This window comes from Narcine bancroftii, chromosome 14 (genome assembly GCF_036971445.1).
Source record: "Narcine bancroftii isolate sNarBan1 chromosome 14, sNarBan1.hap1, whole genome shotgun sequence".
Lineage (NCBI taxonomy): Eukaryota > Metazoa > Chordata > Chondrichthyes > Torpediniformes > Narcinidae > Narcine > Narcine bancroftii.
The window spans coordinates 48,609,726-48,633,227 of NC_091482.1; the positions used below are offsets into that span (position 1 = coordinate 48,609,726).

The following is a 23,502-nucleotide window of genomic DNA, read 5'->3' on the forward strand; positions in this document are numbered from 1 at the left end:
GTTATCAGCCCACTGGCGGTGGTCAATGTGGCAGGCACCAAGAGATTTCTTTAGGCAGTCCTTGTACCTTTTCTTTGGTGCACCTCTGTCACGGTGGCCAGTGGAGAGCTCGCCATATAACACGATCTTGGGAAGGCGATGGTCCTCCATTCTGGAGACGTGACCCATCCAGCGCAGCTGGATCTTCAGCAGCGTGGACTCGATGCTGTCGACCTCTGCCATCTCGAGTACTTCGACGTTAGGCATGAAAGCACTCCAATGGATGTTGAGGATGGAGCGGAGACAACGCTGGTGGAAGCGTTCTAGGAGCCGTAGGTGGTGCCGGTAGAGGACCCATGATTCGGAGCCGAACAGGAGTGTGGGTATGACAACGGCTCTGTATACGCTTATCTTTGTGAGGTTTTTCAGTTGGTTGTTTTTCCAGACTCTTTTGTGTAGTCTTCCAAAGGCGCTATTTGCCTTGGCGAGTCTGTTGTCTATCTCATTGTCGATCCTTGCATCTGATGAAATGGTGCAGCCGAGATAGGTAAACTGGTTGACCGTTTTGAGTTTTGTGTGCCCGATGGAGATGTGGGGGGGCTGGTAGTCATGGTGGGGAGCTGGCTGATGGAGGACCTCAGTTTTCTTCAGGCTGACTTCCAGGCCAAACATTTTGGCAGTTTCCGCAAAGCAGGACGTCAAGCGCTGAAGAGCTGGCTCTGAATGGGCAACTAAAGCGGCATCGTCTGCAAAGAGTAGTTCAGGGACAAGTTTCTCTTGTGTCTTGGTGTGAGCTTGTATGTACTATGCTACTAAATGTATTTCAGATTTATTGTCAGATACATGACATCACATACAACTGAGATTTTTTTCCTGTGGGTAAGGCAAAATTACCACTTATTGGTAAATACAAAAAAAACTACACAGCATGTACATTTAAACACATAAGGAACTGTAAACAGTTGAATGTAAGCAAACTGCAATTCAGAAAGAATTTTAAAAAATCAATAAAGTGCACAAGTAAGAGTCCTTAAATCTGTCCCTGATTGCATTTGTTGTTGAGGAGTCTGATGGTGGAGGGGTAGCAGCTGTTCCTGAACCTGGTGGGGCTTGCGGCACCTAGACCTCTTTCCTGAAGGCAGCAGAGCATGTGCTGGTTGGTATGGATCCTTGATGATTGTTGCCGCTTTCTGACAGCAGTGTTCCCTGTAGATGTTCTCGATAATGGGGAGAGTGATGTCCTGGGCTGAGTCCACTACCTTTTGCAGGGCTATGTGCCCAAGGGTATTGGTGTCCCCATACTAGACCGTGATGCATCTGGTCAGCACACTTTCCACCGCACCTCTAGAAATTTGCTAGGTTTTCTGGTGTTATGCCAAAACCTCTGCAAAATCCTGTGGAAGTAGAGGCATGGATGTGCATTCTTCACGATGACATTGGTGTGTTGAGTCCAGGAAAGAACCTCCAAGATGGTGACTCCAAAGAACTTAAATTTGCTCACTCTCCACCTCTGATCACTGGATTGTATACCTCTGGCTTTCCCTTCCTGAAGTCAACAATCGGCTCCTTCATTTTGGTGACAATGAGTGCAAGGTTGTATTGGTGCACCATTCAGCCAAGTTTTCAATCTCCCTCCTGTACACTGACTCTTCACCTTTCTTTATACAACCCACTACTGTGATATCATTGGAAAATTTGTAGATGTTGTTAGTGTCATACTGAGCCACACAGTTGTGTGTGTAAAATGAGTAGAGCAGGATGCTGAGAATGTAGACCTTTTCTCCGGTACTGATAGAGATTGAGAAGGAGATGTTCTTACCAATCTTCATTGATTGCATTTGCTCACCTACAGACCACATAATCCATTTACACAATGGAGAGTTGAGACCCAGATCTTGGAGTTTGGTGATGGTCTTAAATGTCAAATTGTAGTTGATAAAGAGCATCCTGGTGAATGCATCTTTACTGTCCAGGTGTTCCAGAGCTTTGTGTGGAGCCAGAGAGGTGCCATCTGCCATAGACAATAGGCAAACTGGAACAGAGTCACTTTGCAGCTGACTGAGATAACATTTTCCCTTTTATCCCCTCAACCCCTATCCCAATCAATTGGGATAGTAGAAACTTTTTCCTTCAAAATATCTCAGCATTCAAGAAAATACCAGAATTCTAAGTGAATACACATCACTATTTTACACATTTGTATGGCAGCAGAAAGCAAGAATGTCAGTATAGCATTGTACTTTTTTAAGGAATATATCGATTGCCATAACAATGAGGGCCGAATGTCCTGTACTGTGCTATAATGCTCTATATAAACATGTATACAATTGTTACGAGGGTATATGCCATCACGTGACTATGTAGGGTCAACGGGTTTTATAGAAAGAGAAATAAAAAGACTTAAATACAGTAGAAGTCTAAAGATCCAGACTGCTTGAGGATTGGATTGGTCCGGATACTTGGGCAGTACTTTTAAAATTCACATTTTAGGAGGAATAAAGGTGAATTTTGATGGTTTATTCATTACAAATACAGCATGCTTCATTTATCAAAATGAGCAGTTTAAAGGAAAATAAAGTCAACACTTGACAAAAGGAGTGGTCGCTTGTTGCTGCGGTGCATCTGTGGTGCTAACGCATGCACACACACAGTAGCCCATTAAATTTAAAATGTTTGTGAGTTTTTGAAAAGACCAGACTCATGTGGTCTGGACTTCTGGCACTTAGATTTTTGGACTTTTACTGCAGATTTTGACCATGGCAATGGTAGCATTTTTTTTGTTCTTTTAAACAAATTGGAGATGGATTTTAAAGGTCAACTGCGTTGTCAGCCAAGGCAAAGTTGGCATACTTTGTTTTGTGAAGGACTTGAATAAACCTGAGTGTCTTGGCAACTATTCCTAATACTAGTGCTTCATTCAACTAATTTAACTTTTTAGGGCTGTTGCAGTATTTGCATTTTCCTTTGTTCCTTCTTTATTAATTTCACCACTTGTCCCATCTCTGGATGTAGGAATTTGGATATCCAAAAAAATTTATTAGCCTACCAGGTTTCTTGCAGAAGATGACTAGATGGAGGATTGAAGGTAATTTTGTCATGAGTGGAAGAATGGTTAACAGAAAATGGTATGGATAAATGGCAAACTATTGGGATATCTCTGAACATAGCAAGTCGAATTGATATTAATGACATTGCTGGAGGGTGTATTTAGATGGTCCAATGAAACAGATGGAGAAATCAAGTTCCAAAGAATGTGGATGAGATTAAATGGGCAAACAGATGGTGTTGGAATATAATGAGGGGAAATGTGAAATTATCCACTTTGGTAAATGAATAGAATAGCAAAATCTTTAAATGTTATTCAGAATGCTGTCTTTTCAAGAAATTTGGCATGCAGCAATAGCAAATAATTAGGAAAGCAGACAAAGTGCTGGGCTTATATTCCACTCTTGCAATAAAGAAGTCTTGCTGCTGCTTTTTGGGCTTGGTGTGAATACATCTGGAGTACTGGATCTGATTTGGACTTGAAGAGTCTACCTGCCTTTGGGAAAATGCAGCAAAACTTTCTGAAATTATTGAGATGAAGGATTCAAGCTTAAGAATGATCAGAAAGGATCTCCACTTCCTGCAGTTTTAAGAGGGCTGATTTCATTGAAACAAGATATTGGGAGACTTGGTGTGACAATGTTTCTTCTGGGAGTGTCCAGATCCAGCGTGAGATAGAACCAAAAATGAAGATGTCAGCCATAGTTCCAAAGCGAGGAATTTTTTCGTGTTGTAATTGTTTGAAATTCACCGCCCAGTGGTATTAATTGGAGTTATTAATTATAATCGGGACTGATACTTTAAGACTGCTGGATAATTCAGTAGTGTGGAAATCAGATGGATGAATAAGATCAGAGGCTAAATAATATAAAACTTGCTGTCTGTTTCAATTTCTTGTGAAAAGAATTTGTGTTTTAAATGTTATTATCATTTGAAATTCAGCAAACCCTCGTGTAATTCAAACTCCCGTTTCTCTCTTCTACCAACCCTCCATTCTCTTTCTACCCTTAATTTCTCCAATTCCAATTGCAATTCAAAAGATCCATCCTCTGGAAAATTGTCTTTCTCCACAAATTTTCCCTCACATATATATTTCACTATAATCCTCTGTATTTGTATTTTCTTCATCAAATGGTCAACTTCAGCTGACTTTAATTTCTTAGCAATGACCATCAGTCCCTTTCTTTTTCTCTGCAGGTGATGGTTGTACTAAAAATGTACTAGCATCCATTGCTGCTGTTTTTCCCTACACTCAAGCTTTAAATTAGCTTGGAAAAACCAATTAACAAATACATTTTAAAAAAGCCAAAAGTTTAAGATCCCAAAAGTCCAAATATTTCAATCCAAAAAAAGGACGAATCCCTACTTTGTTGCGAGCCCAGAACCCCAAAATCCAGCAGCAATAGAAATTCACCAAGACAAATGGTTACTAAAACAAAAGTTGTTTTTAATTTTCCTTAAACATAAAAACAGATCAAACTTATTACTATTAACCTAGCCTAACAATCCCCTTCTAATTCTAAGTGCAGGTGCATGTAATGTGTACATGTTCAGGAAAGTTCTTTGCTTTAATAGTCCAATTATTCACTTCTCCAAGTTCACTGGTATCAGGCAATTCTTATAAACTGTGCTTGGAATTTAACATTTATGAATTTTCAACATACTCTGGTGAATGGTTACTGCTCAGGAAGGGTTCTTAATGGTTTCAGAGAGATATTTATTGTTCATTGGACACACACAAACTCTGATCAGTCACTTCAGTGTCTTGTGCTGAAGAAACTTACCCCATCATGGGTTTTCCAAATGATAACCTCTTCTTCCAGGTCATCAGAGTTTCAGGGGAAACACTCTAGCCAGCCATTTCCTCTTGTAAGGACTATTAGGGTTTTGAACAGGCTGAACTCAGAACTCGCAACTTATCTTCAAAATGGGGTTTTCAACAAGCCTGCCAGCTTGCCATGTTGCAGCTTCAAAAGCTACTACAGAACTGATCTCTCTTTTTTCCTCCCTCCTTCCTTGTAAAAACCAAACCTCCTCCCAAGGCTTCAAACCCAATCCTTGAAAGGTCTATATCAGCACTTGAGCCCCAGACTTTTTATTTGCAAGAATCACTTGTACTTGAATGTCCAGCTTCAGCAAAGCTCTTGCATTTTAAATGAGATGTATTTTGTCACTTCCTCAAAAAACTCAACAAGGTTTGTCAAACATGACTTTCCTTTTACAAATCCAAGCTGGGTGCCCCTAATCAATCCCTGCCTATCCAGATACTATCTCAAAGAATACCCTCCATAACCTTCCCCACCACCAAAGTCAAATTTACTGGTCGATAATTACTTGACCTACATACACCTAATACCTTTTTTGAACAACGGAACTACATTTTCAACGCTCCAATCCTGTGGTACCACCCCCTCCTCCAGTGATCTTTGAAAAATGACTGTCAGTGGCCCCACTTTTTGTTCCCTGACCTCCCTTAAAGTCCTGGGAAAAATCCCATCAGGACCAGGAGACTTATCCACCTTAATTAACCCTAGAGACTTCAAAACCCTTGCTTTACTAATCCCTATCCTCTCCATAACTAAGCCCTTTGCCTCTCATCTCGTATAGCCCAATATCCCTTTCCCTCGTGAATATGGTCAAGAAAAAATTGTTCATTATTTTTCCCATCTCATATGGTTCCTGACATAGTTCACCGGTCCCATCATCCAGTGGACCTATTCTATCCTTAACCCTCCTTTTACTGTTCACATATCTGTAAAGACCCTTAGGATTCACCTTCGCCTTATTAGCTATGGACACCTTTTTACCTTTCTAATTTCCCTAAAGGTTCTTCCTGCAATCTAAGTAACGACCATACATCTCCTCAATCCCTTGTTTTTTTTAAAATATTTGGTATAGGCCTCCCTCTTGTCCCAAACCAACTTAATTTCACCAGAAAACCACGGCTTCCTCGAACTTTAGTCTTCCCTTTCGGCCTGACTGGATCATAAAGATCCTGTACTCTCAAAATCTCACCCCTAAATGCCCCCCAAATTTCCTCTACGTCCTTTCCGTCAAAAAGATCAACCCACACAACTCTCTTCAAATTCCTTCTAATTTCTCCAAATCTGGCCTTCCCCCACTCGAAGACCTTCAACCTTGGACCTGACCTATCCCTTTCCTATCAGTGTTGGCTCTGATACTCCTGTATCTCAGGAGTAGCTGAAAGATGCTGTGTATGGGATGTAAGGGTTTTGCGCACCCTCTTCAGACAATGATCCTGGTAGATCACATCGATGGGGGGGGGAGGGAGACTCCAGTAATCCTCTCTGCCACTCATGGTCCTGTGGATTGACCTTGGATCCATTTCTCTGCAAGAACCATACCATTTTGTTGCATCTGGCCAGGGCACTCTCAATACAGCGCCTATTGAAGGTTAATATAATGGTGGCTAATAGCCTTGCCTGCTTCAGTCTTCTCAGGAAGTGCATTTTCTGTTGCATCTTCCTGACAAGTGAAGAGAATTGTGTCCACAATAGGTCACTAATTCTGTGAATTCCAATGAACTTGGGACTTTTCACTCTCTCCATTACAGAGTTGTTGATACACTGTTTGGCCTGCTGAGTTTTCCTTGCATTGTGTTTTTACAGGAAACCAGAATAGTGGACAATTCTGATTCACATTTATTAAAGGAGTGTTCTCCAAAGTATTTGGGCCACTGATTTTTAATGTATATTCGTGTCAGGTGTGCAAGGCACATTTTCCAAGCTTGCCCAGGAAAATTACTTGATTGCTGAAATCCATGCTTTGGCGTGCAGGAGTAGCAAGGTGATGACTTTTCCCAGTCAGCACTTTGTCATGGAAGGTAAACCTGGAGTCCATTCCTTTAAACACCAAATCTACCCTGCATTTTTAAATGCTTCCTGGTAGGGACATCTGTCTCTGGCTGCAGAAATCTTTCCTGTTCAATTAGCCAGATAATACCAAATTGGTTGCTTGTACCTATTCTGGTTCACACTCTGGATTCGACGACTCCTTTAAGACATTCCACTCACACAATATGTACATTATTCTTTGACTCCTTTAAGACATCCCACTCACAATACGTATGTTATTCTTGGCTTAACTGGTCATTTCCAGGAGCTGGTTCATTTTTTTTTAATATATAAAGGAGCTGGGTGCATGTTAGGCTGTTGGAGTGAATGCCTTACTGTTATGATAAGGAGTTGTGAAAAGTTGTGCAGTGGTGTCCAGTGGCAGTGATGTATCATTGTGTGGCCTGGACACCCACAATGCTGATTGATGTTGGTTATGGGAGGTGTCAAGTCATGCTGAACACATTAATTTAGTTGTGATGAAGCTGTTTTTATTGTCCCATCCCTTTCAGCTCATCGGGTCTTAGGAATCTGTCAGAATGAACAATCTGAAGGAGGTGTCTGTGAGCCAAAGTCTGGACCTTGGGGGCATAGCTTTTGTTTGAATTTGCAGATGTCTAGTTTTGTTGCTGTTCAATTCACTGCGAGTCTATGAACTGATTTCAGGTTGGGAAGCATCAAAATGGATGAAAAGCTGATTGATAGTGTCCTACATCATGTAGCACTAAATGTATTTTGTTTATTATTAGATATTTCTGTAGTGCCGCAATCTTCAGGCTGTTACTGAAAACACTGGATTTCTCCCAAAGTTTCTTTAAGCTTCATTGACAAATATTTGCCAGAATCTTGCTTGATCTTAGATTTCCTAGACCAGGAGTGGTCAATCTGCAGCTGATGAGCCCATGTGCGGCTTTTTTGACGTGAATGCGCGGCTTGTGGAGGTATTTTTGGCTGTGTCGTGTTAGTGGGCATGCCTTGTGATTGTGGTGCATGTGGCTGTGTTTGGGGCAGTGGAATTAAAAGTACCTGCCTATCTGAGCTCCCGACATCATGACTGCCCACTTGCCCATCTGAGCTCCTGATGCCTCGACTGTCTGCCCACCAAAGCTCCCGACGTCTCAAATGCGGACTTTCCACCCGATCCCTGCCAGTCGCCCATCCGAGCTCTTGATGCCTCAAATGACTCGGGAACTTGTATATGTGTAATAATCAACCCCCTAAATTTTACCCTAATATTTCGTCCACAAAATTCAACTATTATGTGAGTTTATGCTATGTTTACATTTTGATTACTCAATTTAATACAAATTAGCAGTTTAAAAACTACATTTTTGAATAAATATTATTACATATGTGTATTTCTTATTTATAGAACATTTGTTACAAATGTAAGTAAAAACATGTATGTAATGTTTTCCTTTCTTGTGCCTCTCAAATGTGAAGTTTATACTATGTGCCTCTTACATTAACCAAGCCTGCCCGAGATCTGTCACGTATGAGTATTTGGTTGTGATAACTACACTGATCAACAATCACAATGGCAGTTCAAGTCTTTGTGGATAGTTGTCTGCTTTGACAAAATGCACAACACCTTCAAATCACCATTTTTCTACTGTACCCTTGCAAGTGAATTTTTGGTACTGTACAAAGAAAGGAAACTAAATTTGAAACTGGCTTTAAAAATAACATTAATTAAGCAGAGAGAATCTCTAAAATCAAGCATAGATCATCCTAAGTGTGTCTTAAGAAGTGAAATGCTTGTCCTGTTGCCATATATCAGAGCTCTATAAAAACTGAGTCCTTGGGATAAATGCTAGTTGAGGGCTTGTCTTGTGTTACTAGCTGAAGATTCTTGTAGCCATCCATCAAAATTCCAAATCTTCCCTTGGTTAGTGCAATCTAAAGTTTGACTTGACCGTGGTAAGATTTTAAAAATGCATGGCTCTGGCAGGATGACAAACGTGTTGGATGGTCTGCCTCTCACTGAAATTGGAGTTTCCAGTTTTAGCATAACCTAATTTCTTGACTGACAGATACAAAGCAAAGATAGTTTGTCAAGTTTATTGTTATCTGATTGCACAAGTACAACATGATGAAACGGCGTTCTTCAGTCCTCGGTGCAAAACACACAGCCACACAACCAGACTCAGATGATTTGTGTGAGCAATTCCTTTGGTCATTCAGCATTCTCACTGTCCGTGGGAACTTGTTGTTCCTCAGCCTGGTGGTGCTGGCTCTAATACTCGAGTATCTCTTTCCCGATGAGAGCACCTGATTTTGAGCAATGATTTTGCGTGCCCTCTTCAATCAATGATCCTGATAGATCATGTCGATGAAGGAGGAGGAGGGAGACTCTAGTGATCCTTTCTGTCACTTTTATGGTCCATTTCTCTTCGGCAACTAAACCCCACTGTGATGCAGCCGGCCAGGATACTCATTTTTTTATTTTGACAAGTACTGAGATGAGTAGCTTCAACAATAAATCTGCTGGCTGCCATGCAGAAGAAAGCAGCTTCTTGAATGGTACCCCATCCATTGTGCTTGCACTCTCTCCCACTACTTGCATAATGCAAGTCAAGGAACTATCTATTCAACTCTTGCAGGAGTACATTCACTTTAATAGCAATATAAAGGTGGCTTCGACCTCTTTGTGGTAAGTAAGGTTGGTCAATAGTTGTTGGACTTGGATAAAGTACAAAAATATTTGTAAATTTGAGGAAGTGGTCAAGCTACTGAAAAGAGAAGCAAGTGAAACTTTTTGCTCCCAGATATCAATTTTGCAAGGAATCAACTGTAGTTTGGCACAAGTGGTAAGAGATGGTAGGCTTCAGTTTAATTAAGACTTCAATGGGTTGAATATACAAACCTCTGCAAATGCAGGCTGACAAGTGCTTCTTGCACTCATTTGTCCTTTTTTGTTTGGCTTTATATCCTCTGCCAGTTGCTTTCAGGCCTGCAGAGGTCTTGTAGAATTGTTGTTCCATGCACGTGGCTGAGCCAAGGAAGCAGAATCCCTTCTCTCCAAGAGTTGATTCATTCAAATTATTTATTTCAAGCAAGTTAGAGATCTGGATATATTCTATCGAATTCTGCTCCATCAATTTCCTATCTCTTGGTTTTTTAATTGCTTATGAGTGATGAGATTGTGAAGAATTAACACAAAAACTAGGAGCAGGAATAAGCCATCAAGGCTGACTCTGTTCTGGATTCTGCTTCAACTATCTGCACTTTAATTCCCCTATGATGCAAAAGTCTGTCTGTTTTAAATATATTTTTGGGGTAGCCTCTACTGCTTCCTTGGGCAGAGAACTCCTCAGGTTTTCTTTGTAGAACAATATAATACCATACCTGATGACCACATCATCCGATGCTCTTTCATTCAAAGATCCATCTAAAGATTCTTAAGCCTCTGTTCTAACTTGGTATTCCTTTAAACTAGGCTGATCATCATCTTGGTCTTAGTGTGATGTATTCCAGGACACCACTTTGTGAGCAAAATAAATTAACTTGTCATCTGACTGATTCTATGCCAAATCATCTAAAATCTGTCTCTTCTAGTTGTTGGCTCACTGCCCGGATGGAAATGAATTGTTGTTCTTCAAGCTTGCAAGCACTTGTGGGATGGAAAATTGAAGTTGCAGGCAACAGGAAGCTCTCGTTTGGTCCCACACACTAAATGCAGGTGCTCCACAAAGGTTATTTTGCATTCTTTCTCATGCTCTCTCTCGCGCGCTCTCTCTCCCTCCACCCTCTATCTCCTCAGATCTTCATATTATTTTCCATGGATGCTACATGTCTTACTGAGCATTTCTAGTTTTTTGTGTGTTGTATCCCAATCAGCTGATCTGTTCCTGCTAAATCAGGCGTCAATAGACCTCTTGTGAAATGAATATGAAGGATTTGGTATTCCCAAGAAAATAAATTTCTTGAGTGTTTTACCTTTATTTATCTTGCGTTTGGACACCCACCTAGGGAAAATTGAACTTGGCAGCTGTCCTTTCAAGCCCTAGAAAATTTTTGAATATGTTGATTGCCTATATTTTCTAAACATGAGTTTAACGAGTTCATTACCATATGCATTGTGCCATATACACTGAAGTCTTGCTTGTGCAGCTTAACAGATGTATCATGAAATAGAACAATAGAATACATTAAAGCCTGTGATGGGCTGGTTACGTTTCCTATCTTCTGCAGCACTCTGTGTTCCTGGGCACTTGAATTACCAGAGCAGGTTGTGATGCAACCAGTCATGATACTTTCTACAGTTTACCTGTAGAAGTTCGGTAGTGCATCTGACGACATGCCAAACTGCCTTAAACCTCGGAAAGCAGAGGGATTGGTTTGCCTTAGTAGTTTGCCTCTGAAGAAATACTGAGGTCTTGGACTCCCAGGAACTTGAATATACTTAAGAACACACAGAAATGCTGGAAGAGCTTAGCTGGCCTTGTAGTGTCCATGGGAGATAAAGCTATATTACCGACATTTTGGGCCTGAGCCATTCTTCTAGCCCTCTCCACCCAATATAAGCCCAATATTTGCTTTGCTGTGATTTCTGAGTTTTCTTCTGAGGATATTCATTTGCACAGTTTGCTGGTACTGGTGGCTACTTACTTCATCAGAGATTTCTGCTCTGTGATTTGGAATTGTTTAAAAAGGATTATCTGGTCCCACAGCCTCTGCTATATCCACTGCACTTGGCTATTCCTTGATATAGAAGAATTGAATTGGCTAAAGTCTAGTTTTTTTTGTGTTGGTGGAGATCTCTGGAGAAAGCCCAAAATGAATCATTCACTTGGCTGTTCCAACTGAACGCTTGTGGATACTTTAACTTTTCCATTAGCGCTAATTAATGTGCCAGGCCCCACAAAGCTGAAGCGTTGCAGTGGCCAACCCATTTTCCCCCTTAACTGTTGAGTTATCCACCATCACAGAGAGGGGAGAGCACCACGTTCCTTGTGGTTCACTTAACTAGTGACTAATCGTAGACAGTCAACATCTCATTTGTCAGGCTGACTGCACTTCCTGAAAAGACTGAAGCAGGTAAGGCTACCGGCCACCATTATTATGTCTTCATTCTATAGAAGCTCTATCGAGAGTTCCGTGGCCGGCTGCATCATAGTGTGGTACAGTTGCTGCAGAGAAATAGATGGGGGTTGGTCAATCCTCCCCACCGCCCCTCCCCCAATCGATGTGATCTACTGGAATTGTTGTATGAAGAGGGTGCGCAAAATCGCTGAGAGCTCCTTCCATCCACACACAGCTTTTCCCATCGACTCTCAATTCCAATGTTTATACAATAAAATACTGAAATCATACAAAACTTCTGGATTGTTGTAACATACCTACAATGCTCTAAAATGCTGGAGAAACTCAGCAGCTCACACAGCATCCAAATGAAGCAAAGGATTACACTTTCTGTGGATACTGCGTGATCACTTTAGTGTAATGCACTTGACCCCAGCATCTGCAGATTTTCTTGTTTCACTCTGTCATAAATATATCTGGTTCTTTAATGTTCTTCGGGGAGGAATCTGACCTGGTCTGAGGGATTCCAGACTCGTATTGTTGACTGTTAACTGTCCCTCTTTTATAATCTGCTGGCAGTTTCAAACAGCAGCATTATTAATACAGAAAGGATAAATCCAGACAGAGCACCCTGACAACCTTGACATCAAATTATTAGCTAACCATGTGGCAGCACGGTTAGCATAACACTATTACCGCTCCAGTGATCTGGATTCGAATCTGGTGCTGTCTGTAAGGAGGTTGTATGTTCTGTGTGGGTTTTCTCCAAGTGCTCTGGTTTCCTCCCACCCTTAACCTATAAACCCTGTACATTAAAAAAAAATTCAATTTGATCAGTATGTAGGATACCCCTCTCAATTTAATACTGAAGTATTTGGGAAGCCCAGGCTAGTGGACCGGAAGGGCCTGTTACTGTGCTGTATTTATTTATTTTTTAATTAATTCTGATCCAGCAAAGTTATTTCCAATGTAGTTGACCTTGAAAAGTGCTCCCCACAAAATCTGAGGACCTGTGTTTAAATTGGAAGGGGGTATCCCAGTCAAACTGAAACTCAATATCACCAAGGTTATTATAATTACGTGTTTTATTTTGTGAAGTTTAGAATTGGACAGAGGGGTGGGTCACTTCGACCTGCTCTGCCATTTAATAAGCTGGTGGCTGATCCAATTGTAATCTTCATCCTGCATTTCTCGCTAGCCCTAGAAACTTTTCATGCACCTTGATAATCAAAAAATCTAACTCTGCCTTAAAAATTTTCAGAGACTCTTACTTCCACTGACCTTTTGAGGAAGACCTCAGACTTGTAACTGAGGGGAATAAAAATCACCATGTGTCTTATTTTTGAATAGTGACTCTTAATTCTGGATTCCATAAGAAGAAACTTGTCCATATCCACCCCATCAAAACCCTTTGGGTGTTGTGTATCCCGACTGAGTCTTTCAAACTCCAGTATACATTCTTGGCCTGTTTACCCTTATGAGCCTATTCCACATGTTAGAGCAGTAATCTTTTAACACATTGATATTCATTCTGTTTTGTCAGGAGACCAAATCTGAAGACAGTACTCCAGATGTGTTCTCCCCAAAGTTCGGTGCAACTAAAACATCAATTTCCTACATCTGTGCACTAATTGGAGAATTCTATCCTAGAATCACAGATGCAAACTAGCCATAAGTAGCTAATGTTCCTGATACTTCTGCATTTCCAACAGTGACTAATTTTTCACGCTTGATTTAAAAAAAAATGTAAGTTTAATGCTGTTGATGAATATTATTTTGATTTTCCCCACTGCTGGTTTTCATTTGATGAAAAATTCAGAAGTATTTTAAATCGTCAGGAATGGATGTGTTGGGAATTGGTAGTTTGGCATGTATCCTAAGGCCTGTAAGATGTATGCATAAAGTAAATAGCCTGGTGAGCCTCTGTTTGAATAACATCCAGAGGTAATTGCACATTAACTGGCAAAGTGGTCTCAATGCTGACTTATCAAGATACATATGAAGTGGCATTCCTTGTACAGATGGGATCCTTGGGTATTGGTGGAAGGTTAAAATTATGGCAGAAGGAAGGGTTGTTTCTTCAAAAACTGCAGGTGCATCCATCCACCTTTTTGCAATCTGCCTGAGCTTGCTCCAAGTGTCCTAGAAGGTATTTGATTTAGGAGGGGATTGGACCTATTGTGTCTGTGCCTGTTGAGTTGGGGCTGCCAAACTGAATGCCACTGTCCAATGGTAGGTGATATGCACAGAAGTGCTGGTGGAGAAACTCATCAGGTCATACAGCATCCATAGAAAGCAAAAGGTGGTCAACATTTCAGACCTGAACCTTTCAAACACAAAGAAGGGCTCAGGCTGAAATGTCAGCTGTATGAATGTTATCTGGTCAACTTTGGTTCAAAGTTTAGCTAGATTTCCAATTTTTTTCCCTCTCCACCCCTCACCATCTCTGAAAATTAAAACAGGCTTGTTTTCTCATTTCAGTTTTGTCCAATCGTTCAGCTTGAACGATTCACACCATTTCTCTCCAAAATTGCTTTCTGAATTGCAGAGAATCCCTACTATTTGTGTTTATTTGACCTTCACATTCATTAAAGCGAGTGGATTGTAATCTGGGGCTCTGCCCTGACTGGGCCAGGAAGCTTAGCCAGGAAGCTCAGGACTTCCAGGCAAGGGTCGACTTCTGTGACTCGGAGAAACACTTTTGGCATTTCTCATTAAGTTCTCCCACGAACACACAAAGGCCTATTTTGTGTTGAATAATTCATCAACAGGGAGACACTAAAATGAAAAATGCCACAGATGCTTAGAAGTCGTAACTTAAAAGCAAAACAGTGGAACAGGCAATGGCTGTGGAGACCATAAGACATTGAACTGGAATTAGGCCATTCAACCATTCCATCATGGCATTTAAACTCCCTTCTTCCTGTAACCCTTGATTCCCTTCCTAATCAGGAACTTGCCTACCTCTGTCTTAAATATACCCAACGATTTGGCCTCTACAGCCGTCACACTCTCTGGGTAAAGAAATTCCCCCTCATCTTAAGGAACCTCTTTGTTTTCTGAAGGCTTTTTCAGGTGCATTCTGCGCTAAGAACGCGCCTGAAGCGGCCCTTTAAATTGCCGTTCAGGTGGCAGCGTTTAAAGTGCAACACTGGCCACCTGAAGGACACAGCTGCACAGGATGCAGCTCGGAGCCCACTCAGGCTGCTGCCCAGTGTCAGCTGTGATCAGCAGCCTGACCCTTTAACATCTGCTTTCAGCCAGCTGCATTCAGGTGGCTGGGGGGAGCCGCTGAGCTGATTATCCCTCTCGGAGGAGGGTTACGTAGCTCACCTCAAGAGCGCCTTCTGCTCATGCAGGTGGCCTCAAAACAGCCGCATATTGCCTAAACGTGCGGCTTTACATGCAGGGCAATCGGCCACCTGAAAGTGCCTTGAGTCTATGCCATGTCATGCCAGACTCCCCCACCAGAGGATACATTCTCTCCATGTCCTCTCCATCCAGTCCTGCCATCTAGATAAGTTTTTACGAAGATCTGGTAGTCTTGTAGTCATTATGAAGATTTTTTTCTTGAATTGCCAGTTAATCTGCATTTAAAATATACATCTCTCATAATATGAACTGGTGCCTCTTGTAAGGTAAAAACATCATGAGATGGGACCGGAGAAGGAGTCACCCAGTACTAAGGAGTAACAGAATGCAGATGTGACCTTGTACACTCAAGATAAGCTTTGCACTAACAAGAATGATGAGCAGCAGACTAACAGAGAAGGGTAGCAACAGTTTATTCATTGGACAATGTCACGGTATGATAATTTACTAAGTACGTATCCTGAGGTATAAAAAAACACCATTTTGCTGATAACGGCAGAATGCATTCTCCGACTAACTTTGTTAGTCGCAAGTGTTACAATCCGGTAATAAAGAACAAAGAACCCTGATTTCGACTCAGTCTGGTGTTTGTCTCACTCATTCATGAACAAAGCAGACCTAACACTCTGGATTGTTGATTCAAGTTTATTAGTGTGGATCTGTATGTATTTCAGTCAGTATGGTTTATAGTGTGAAAAATAAAAGATTTTTAAAAAAGTTTATTAGTGTGGTAAGTTAACCTCTGGAGACAACACTTTACCCTCACTCCGGAGTTAAAATCCTGAATCGCTAAAACTTTCCATTCTATTCTCTCTATTTTCATTTGAAGTGTTGCTCATTCACACCCCATTAATCAGCATTATTTACTTTTAAAAAGAAGCATGAATGTTTAAGATTGGGTGCATGTAGCAATATGAAGCTTACACAGATATTCCAAATTAGACCCAAAAAGCTCTGCAACGACTAACCACACAAACTTATAATTGTACTTGTAATTTGTTTAAATGTAACTGATCAAAATCCAATGAATGGATCAAATGGCTGTAATTTGGCCAAACCTTGTTTCAGCATCTCCCTGAACCAGGGCTACTGTTGCAGGCAAATCATGAAATTGATCTTCCATTGATATTGAGAATTATCCACCTGGCCAATTTGGTTTCATCCATCTTGATGCAGAAGTTGTCTCCAAATCTTCCTGGATAATTTATGTAGGCCTCCTCAGGCAGAAATGACCTTAACTTGCAAAAACTGGAGAGAGAAAAAAAACTGGTTTTACTCCATATGGTCAGGCAGTACCTGAAGCAGAGTAAATGGAGGTAGGCTTTTTCCACTGAGGGTAGGTGAGATACAAAGGACATGGATTAAGGATGAAAGGGGAAAAGTTTAGGTAGAACATTAGAAGGAACTTCTTCATACAGAGTGGTGGGAGTGCGGAGCGAGCTGTCAGCTGTAGTGAATGCAGGCTTGATTTTAACATTTTAAGAAAAATGGACAGGTACATGGATGGGAGAGGTATGGAGTTCAGTGGGACTCAGCAGAAAAATAGTTTGGCACAGACAAGGATGACTGAAGGGCCGGTCGGTTTCTGTACTGTAATGTTCTATGGATCCAAAAGTCATTTCAGGTTGATGGCCTTTTTATCAGAACTTACTACTGTTCTGATGCAGTGCTGAAGGCTACTTCAAGGCAGAAGACGAATCAAACTCGTGGATATATGGAAGGCTGCAGACTAGAGTTGCATGGGTGAAGTTAGATGGCCTGCTGCTGCAGTGTGCTTCTGGAAGAGCGCAGTGGAAGACGACCCAAAACAAACTTCTGCATCAATCTTTTATTCCTAGCTGTTACTGAAAATGCTGTTCCTAACTTTTGCTTCTGTGGTAACCAGAGAAGCTCACTTTAACGATAAATATTAGCTTGGAAACATTGGACTGTGGAAACTGGTTCGTGGTGATAATATTTTAATACTGTGGTTTACATCTGCTCTATTTCAAACCTCTTTGGGGGGGCTTATTTTTCTCACTGCAGCAAGCTGCTGTTGTGTAAATTAAGTTTTCTACAGGTGATTAGTGTGATGTTCCTCACTGATAAGCTGATGTTTTTCAATGAACAACCATGCATCTTGGCGCCTGGAGCTAAAAATCAGTGAGCAAGTTGGTGCACTGACCAAGCAGAACAGTCCACAAGGAGCTCAGCGGTGGTTCCACTCTGTCATTGGTTGCTGGGCCAGGAGTGCCATTCCTGGTCACCACTCCTCCTCCCCCCGCCGGCTGCTGGCCTTGAGTGGTGGCACCAAGAGGTGCAGCGTTGTATTTGACTCTGCTCCCCTACCCCCCCTTGGTTTCACTACCCTGAGGCCGAAGTATAAAGAATGACAGTTTGGCAAGTTACTGCAGTGGCGTTGCAGGATGTAGCCATATCGTAATTTGTGTTAGGGAGATCTAGTTGGTAGTGTATAGATGACTGAATTTGGAGTATCAACTATAATTGTATTGAATGATCCAACTGCTCCAATTTTCCAAGTTTCTGTGCAGCAAAAGCATAATTTACTCAGCTCTCAGGGCTTTAATCCCTATCCGTACTCTTCCTTCACAGATGCAGCAGTTGTTTTATGAAAACTATGAGCAGAATAAAAAAGGCTATATCCAAGACCTCCACAACAGCAAGATCCAGCGGGCAATCACTCTACATCCGAACAAGAGCCCAGAATATCAGTACCGGCTTCACAGCTACATGCTCAGCCACCAGATATCTGAGCTTCGCTATCGCACCATCCAGCTTCACCGGGAGATCGCGCTGATGAGCAAATACAGCAACTCCGAGGTTCCCAAAGATGATGCCCAGTTGGGAATCCCACCTTCCTTCATGCGGTTTCAGCCTCAGAACAGGGAAGAAGTCTTGGAATGGGAATTCCTCACCGGGAAATACCTTTATTCGGCATTTGGTGGAGAGCGGCCAAGGAAAGGGATGGATTTGTCCCTGAAACAAGCTTTAGATGACATTTTGATGCAGTTGATGGAAATGATCAATGCAAATGCCAAGTCCAGAGGGCGGATTATTGACTTCCAAGAAATCCAGTACGGTTATAGGAGGGTTAACCCTATGTATGGGGCAGAGTATGTACTTGACCTGCTGCTCCTCTACAAAAAGTACAAGGGGAAAAAGATGACCTTGCCCGTGAGGAGGCATGTTTACCTGCAACAAAGTTTCAGCAAGGTCCAGTTTTCTGAGAGTGAAGAGATTGATGCTGCAGATTTAGCCCATCAAATTAACTGGGATTCTCAATCTCTTTCCATCCTCTCCAACCCTCTCCAGATATTTGTCCCCTTCCAACTTGGACCCAGTGACCTCGGACAAAATAAGCCCAAAGATCAGAAAATCAATATCTTGATCCCTTTGTCCGGTCGTTTTGAAATGTTTGCGAGATTGATGGAAAACTTTGAAAGGACTTGCCTTCTTTCCAATCAAAATGTCAAGTTGGTTATATTGCTACTCAATTCTGATTCTAATCCAGACAAAGCCAAGCAATTGGAACTGACCAGGGATTATCAGGAGAAATATCCCCAAGCGGAGATCCAGGTTCTGCCAGTTGCCGGGAAGTTTTCAAGGGCGGCTGCGCTGCATCTTGGGGCTGCCCAGTTCAGTAATGATTCCCTACTTCTGTTTTGTGATGTTGACTTGATTTTTTCAATCGATTTTCTCCAACGCTGCAGAAGTAATGCTGCGCCAGGGAAACAAGTGTATTTCCCGGTTATCTTTACCCAATATGACCCAAAGATCGTACATGCGGGGAAATCTCCCAATAGCAATAATTCCGCTTTTACACAAAAGACTGGATTCTGGAGACATTATGGGTTTGGGATCACGTGCATTTACAAAAGTGATCTTTTGCTTGCTGGAGGGTTCAACATCTCCATCCGGGGCTGGGGAATGGAAGATGTGGACCTCTACAACAAAGTCATTCAGGTTGGTTTGAAACCATTCAGGAGTCAAGAAGTTGGAATCATTCACATCCATCATCCAATCTACTGTGACCCAAACTTGGAACCAAATCAGTTCAAAATGTGCGTGAACTCCAGAGCCTCCACCTACGGCTCCACCCAGCAACTGGCAGAGCTATGGCTTGAGAAACAATCCAGTCATAGCAATGTTAGCACACTTAATAGCTCAAAGAGGACCACATAACATCCAGCTTAGCTGGAGATCTTTCTAATTTATTTTTTAATTTTTTTTTATAAAGTAAATTGATTATATTGTAAATAACTGTTTTACAGACAAGACATTTTACTTTGAATAAAGGAACTAAGTGTTTGCGACAGCATTGCTGGCTGCACAAGCCCTATTTAATATTCTGGTGAATGGCAGGATGATTGAAGAAGGCAATTACACCCTTGGCTTGTCTACATTTGGAGGAGCTGGCGGGGGGGTGGGGTTTGGAAGTCTATTCAGCTCCACAAAACTTTATAAATCTAACGTATAATGTGAATGGTCTGGTCGTGATATTTAAATTACTGAAAAGATTTGAGCCCATTTAATGTTGATGGGGCTATTGCACACTGACTTAGTTGTTACTCCACAACGTTTATTCAACAGTTTGTCAATGGACTAGTGTATCAGGACTCATTTCATTTGTGAACTTTTTTTTGGTCAGAATGTATAGATTTTAGATGCCAACAGTGAAATAATGACTTAAGTTATAATTTGTTTGTTCATCATGTGTTGTGTATATTTAGAAGAGCTTGGCTTTTTGTGGAGGTAGTTGATTGGTAGCCTTCTTTCCCATTACCTTTATCATCTGCAAAATCTCTCCTCCAAAAAGTAAGTTCCTCCATTCATGTAATACTCTTATGTGAGCCATAAATCTAGAATGTAGGGTTTTTTTTAAACACTTAATGTTTGTGTAGAAAAGAAATACAGTTCCTTTTAATTTAAAATGTTGACTATCCCTGGGATCCGGTCTCCAACACTCCATCCTGATTCAAAGGTGTCGGTTTTTGGGCTTTGATTGGGCCAAAATACTGTATATCCTTGTGTAAAAGTCTACCTATTTTTGGCCAGAAAAAATCTGGAATTTTCTTCACTTTAATCACTGCTTCCCTGAATGGGTACTTAATACCGTAAGTAACTATGGTAAAATTACAAAAACCATAACACGTTTGCAGATGTAAACAATCAATGATAGGAACACAGCTAGACCAAAATTCATTAACATTATCTTGCCCTATTACTGAGTTAGTACTAGGTATATTGCACCATCGTTCCTTGTGTACAGTAAGCTAGGCTGATGTGCATTTACAGGACTTCACTTCATTAACTCAAAATTATGGTATGTCAGCACCATGAATAGACTGTGTAAACAGGTATGAATAGCAGCTAGGTTGATTCAGCCGAAATGCATTAGTGTGAATTTCAGTCCCTCAAAAGTAGAAGATTTCAGATTTATTGTCAGAGTACATACATGAGATTCTTTTTTCCGTGGGCGAGGCAGAATTACCACTTATTGGCAGTGCAAAAAAAAAACAGACTCAATGTACATATGTAAACAAATAAAGAAATGTAAACAAACTGCAATTCAGAGAGAAAAAAAATCAATACAGTGCAAAAGACCTTAAACAAGTCCCTGATTGAGTCTGATGGAGGAGGTGTAGCCACTGTCCCTGAACCTAGTGGTGCGAGTCTTGTGGAACCTAGACCGCTTTCCTAATGATAGTGGGACTGTGCTGGGTGGTGTGGATCCTTAATGATTGCTGCTGCTTTCTATCGGCAGCGTTCCCTATAGACGTTCTCGATGATGGGAAGGTTTTACCTGTGATCCATGTACTAGTTGACCCCATAAATTTAACATTTAAAAAAAAAAAATGGTCTAGAAAATTTGATTTTTGCACTCGTATATACCAGTAGTTCAGAGAAAATTTGAGCAGAAATGAATGGATGGTATCTTTCGGATATGAGCACATCTTGGTGTGCACCATTAGGAAAGTTGCCACCAGGCTTCTCTCTCCAACCCACTGCATTGGTGCTTCACCTTGAAAAATTCTACCTCGTAGTCTGGTTCTTCCACTGGATCAGTTTTGTTTAATGTCTGCTGATTCAATACTTTAATCCCTGACAATCAGTCCCTTCCCAACAGATGCCAATCCAGCTCTCTTTTTAATTGATGATTTTATTTGAGCCCAAGTTAACTTGCTTCTCTCAGCATCTGTTCATTTTCTGCAAACAGAGGGAGCTATTCACTTTATGGTGTAGGACCTAGTGTTGAGAGAAAAAATTGAGGAGAAATGTTTGTATGTGCGTTTATAAATATTGATGGAGTGTTGGAGCAATGGTTAGTAAAGGTACGATCTCAAGAATTGTGGGCACAACTGAGTGACTGTGGATACTTTATATAAACAATGGTAGAATATTTTTTTAGACGAGTCTGGCTTTTCTGTCAAAAAATGGAAGTGGTTTAACACTTGGCTTCAAACGACACTAAATTTTCAGGAGGCTATAGTCGATTTCCTCCCAACCTTCACTGTCCAGGAGGGTGACTACTGATCATGTCCTTGTGAAATGTCCATACTTGATAGCATTGATTAGCAGGAAAGTCTGCGTAAAGTTTCTTTTGTGAATTAACATGGTGCCACCCGAGCAACAACATATGGTTTTGAAGCTCATTTGTCAAATGATTTTTGCACCTTTTTAAGATAATTTCCATATTTTCTGCCAAGCCCTGAATGTTGATCAGAATCTTGAGTGGCGTGGTCGTGTAGCAGTTAGCACAGTGCTGTTACAGTGCCAGCGATCAAGGCCGGGGTTTGAATCTAGTGGCGTCTGTAAGGAGTTTATGTTCTCCCCGTGTCTGTGTGGGTTTTCTCCAGGGGCTCTGGTTTCCTCCGACCCATCCAAATGTACCTGAGGTGGTTGTAGGTTAATTGGGTGATGTGGGCTGAAAGATCTGTTACATGCTGTATGTCTAATTTAGAATTTTGCTAGTCAGAAGACTGAGTGAAAACTCATCCAGTGAATAACAAATTAATTCAATAACAACTTGGTACAAATGAACATTCCTTAACCATCCAATAAGGGGCGGTGGGCTACCAGTAACTGCCTCAAGTGGTTTCAAGAGCCACTGTGGAGAACACGAGCTTAGGTTGACAATCCAGTCAAAACTGCAGAGCTGCTTTTGGGTGCAGTTGATTGGATAAGATCCATTCCTTATTACCTACAAAAAATAAAACTTCCCTCTCCATTTCAATGCCTGGGAGAATGCTTATTGATAGTTTTTTTAATATTTATGTACCAATGGATGAAATATATTAGTGCTGAATTTTATTTTGTGGATTGGCCCAAATTTGACCTTGTATTGGAGGTCTATGCAATGTACAACAGTTTTCAAGTTCCCCTTATTTTTAAGGTACCAAGCAAAGCTGTTTCAATTGCTTGTTAATTCTCTTGATTAATTTGTTCTGGCTCTTGAAGCCCATGGAGTCCTGAACTCTCTTTTGGATCGGCGTGCAGAGGTACAGATTTGTTTGCACAGGTGGCCCTTGTACACTCCCCAGATGGTACCATGCACTTTGGCATTGCATCTCGCTTGCCATTTCAGAGTCTGGCATTCAGTTGAGTGAAACCACTTGGAAACTGGACCAGTTCATACTATTTGTCTAAGTCCCCCAGCATTTTGAGGGAACATTACTGAATCACATTTTGCTTTGAACCAAGTGTGGAAAACCAACTTTGTCAAGGATTGGCATTCTTAAATGAGATGTGTTCCCAATTTTGAGGAATGCTATCTTCATAGCCAAAATATTTCCAGATCTCTTAACGAGTCTCACATTGGGACAGTTTTTAGGTTTTAAAATGTGATGCAACTATTTATGTATTGTTTTCCATCTTTTGCATTGCACAATTGTAACTTTCAATCCCCATGCAAAATTCTTAACTCCTTTGTACTTGTGTGTATACTGGTTTATTAAATTTGAATAAAATAAATTTTGATTTATTTATCAAAGAACACAGTAATTTTAAAAATAATTAGTTTTTTAAGTGGAACAAACTGAAAAAAAATACAAGCACCTAAATCAGTGGTTCTCAATTTTTTCCCCACTCACATAACCACCTTAAGCAATCCCATAAAGGTGGTTATGTGAGTTGGGGATAATGGGTTGAGAACCACTGACCTAAAGTGAGGGCAAGAAAATGGGAGTCGAGGGACAGAAGAGTGCCGCTGTACCTCAATTGATTGTAA

The 23,502-nt window shown here is 41.1% G+C and overlaps 1 protein-coding gene across 1 annotated transcript in view; it reads left to right on the plus strand.

The window, feature by feature from the left end:
• chsy1 (chondroitin sulfate synthase 1) overlaps positions 1 to 23,219 on the plus strand; it is a 33,092-nt gene extending 9,873 nt beyond the window's left edge. Inside the window, exon 2 of the mRNA XM_069911451.1 lies at positions 17,868 to 23,219. Coding sequence (XP_069767552.1) covers positions 17,868 to 19,457 — 1,590 coding nt within the window. The 3' untranslated portion in view covers positions 19,458 to 23,219. The remainder of the gene's footprint in view (positions 1 to 17,867) is intronic.
• The last annotated feature ends 283 nt before the right edge of the window (positions 23,220 to 23,502 follow it).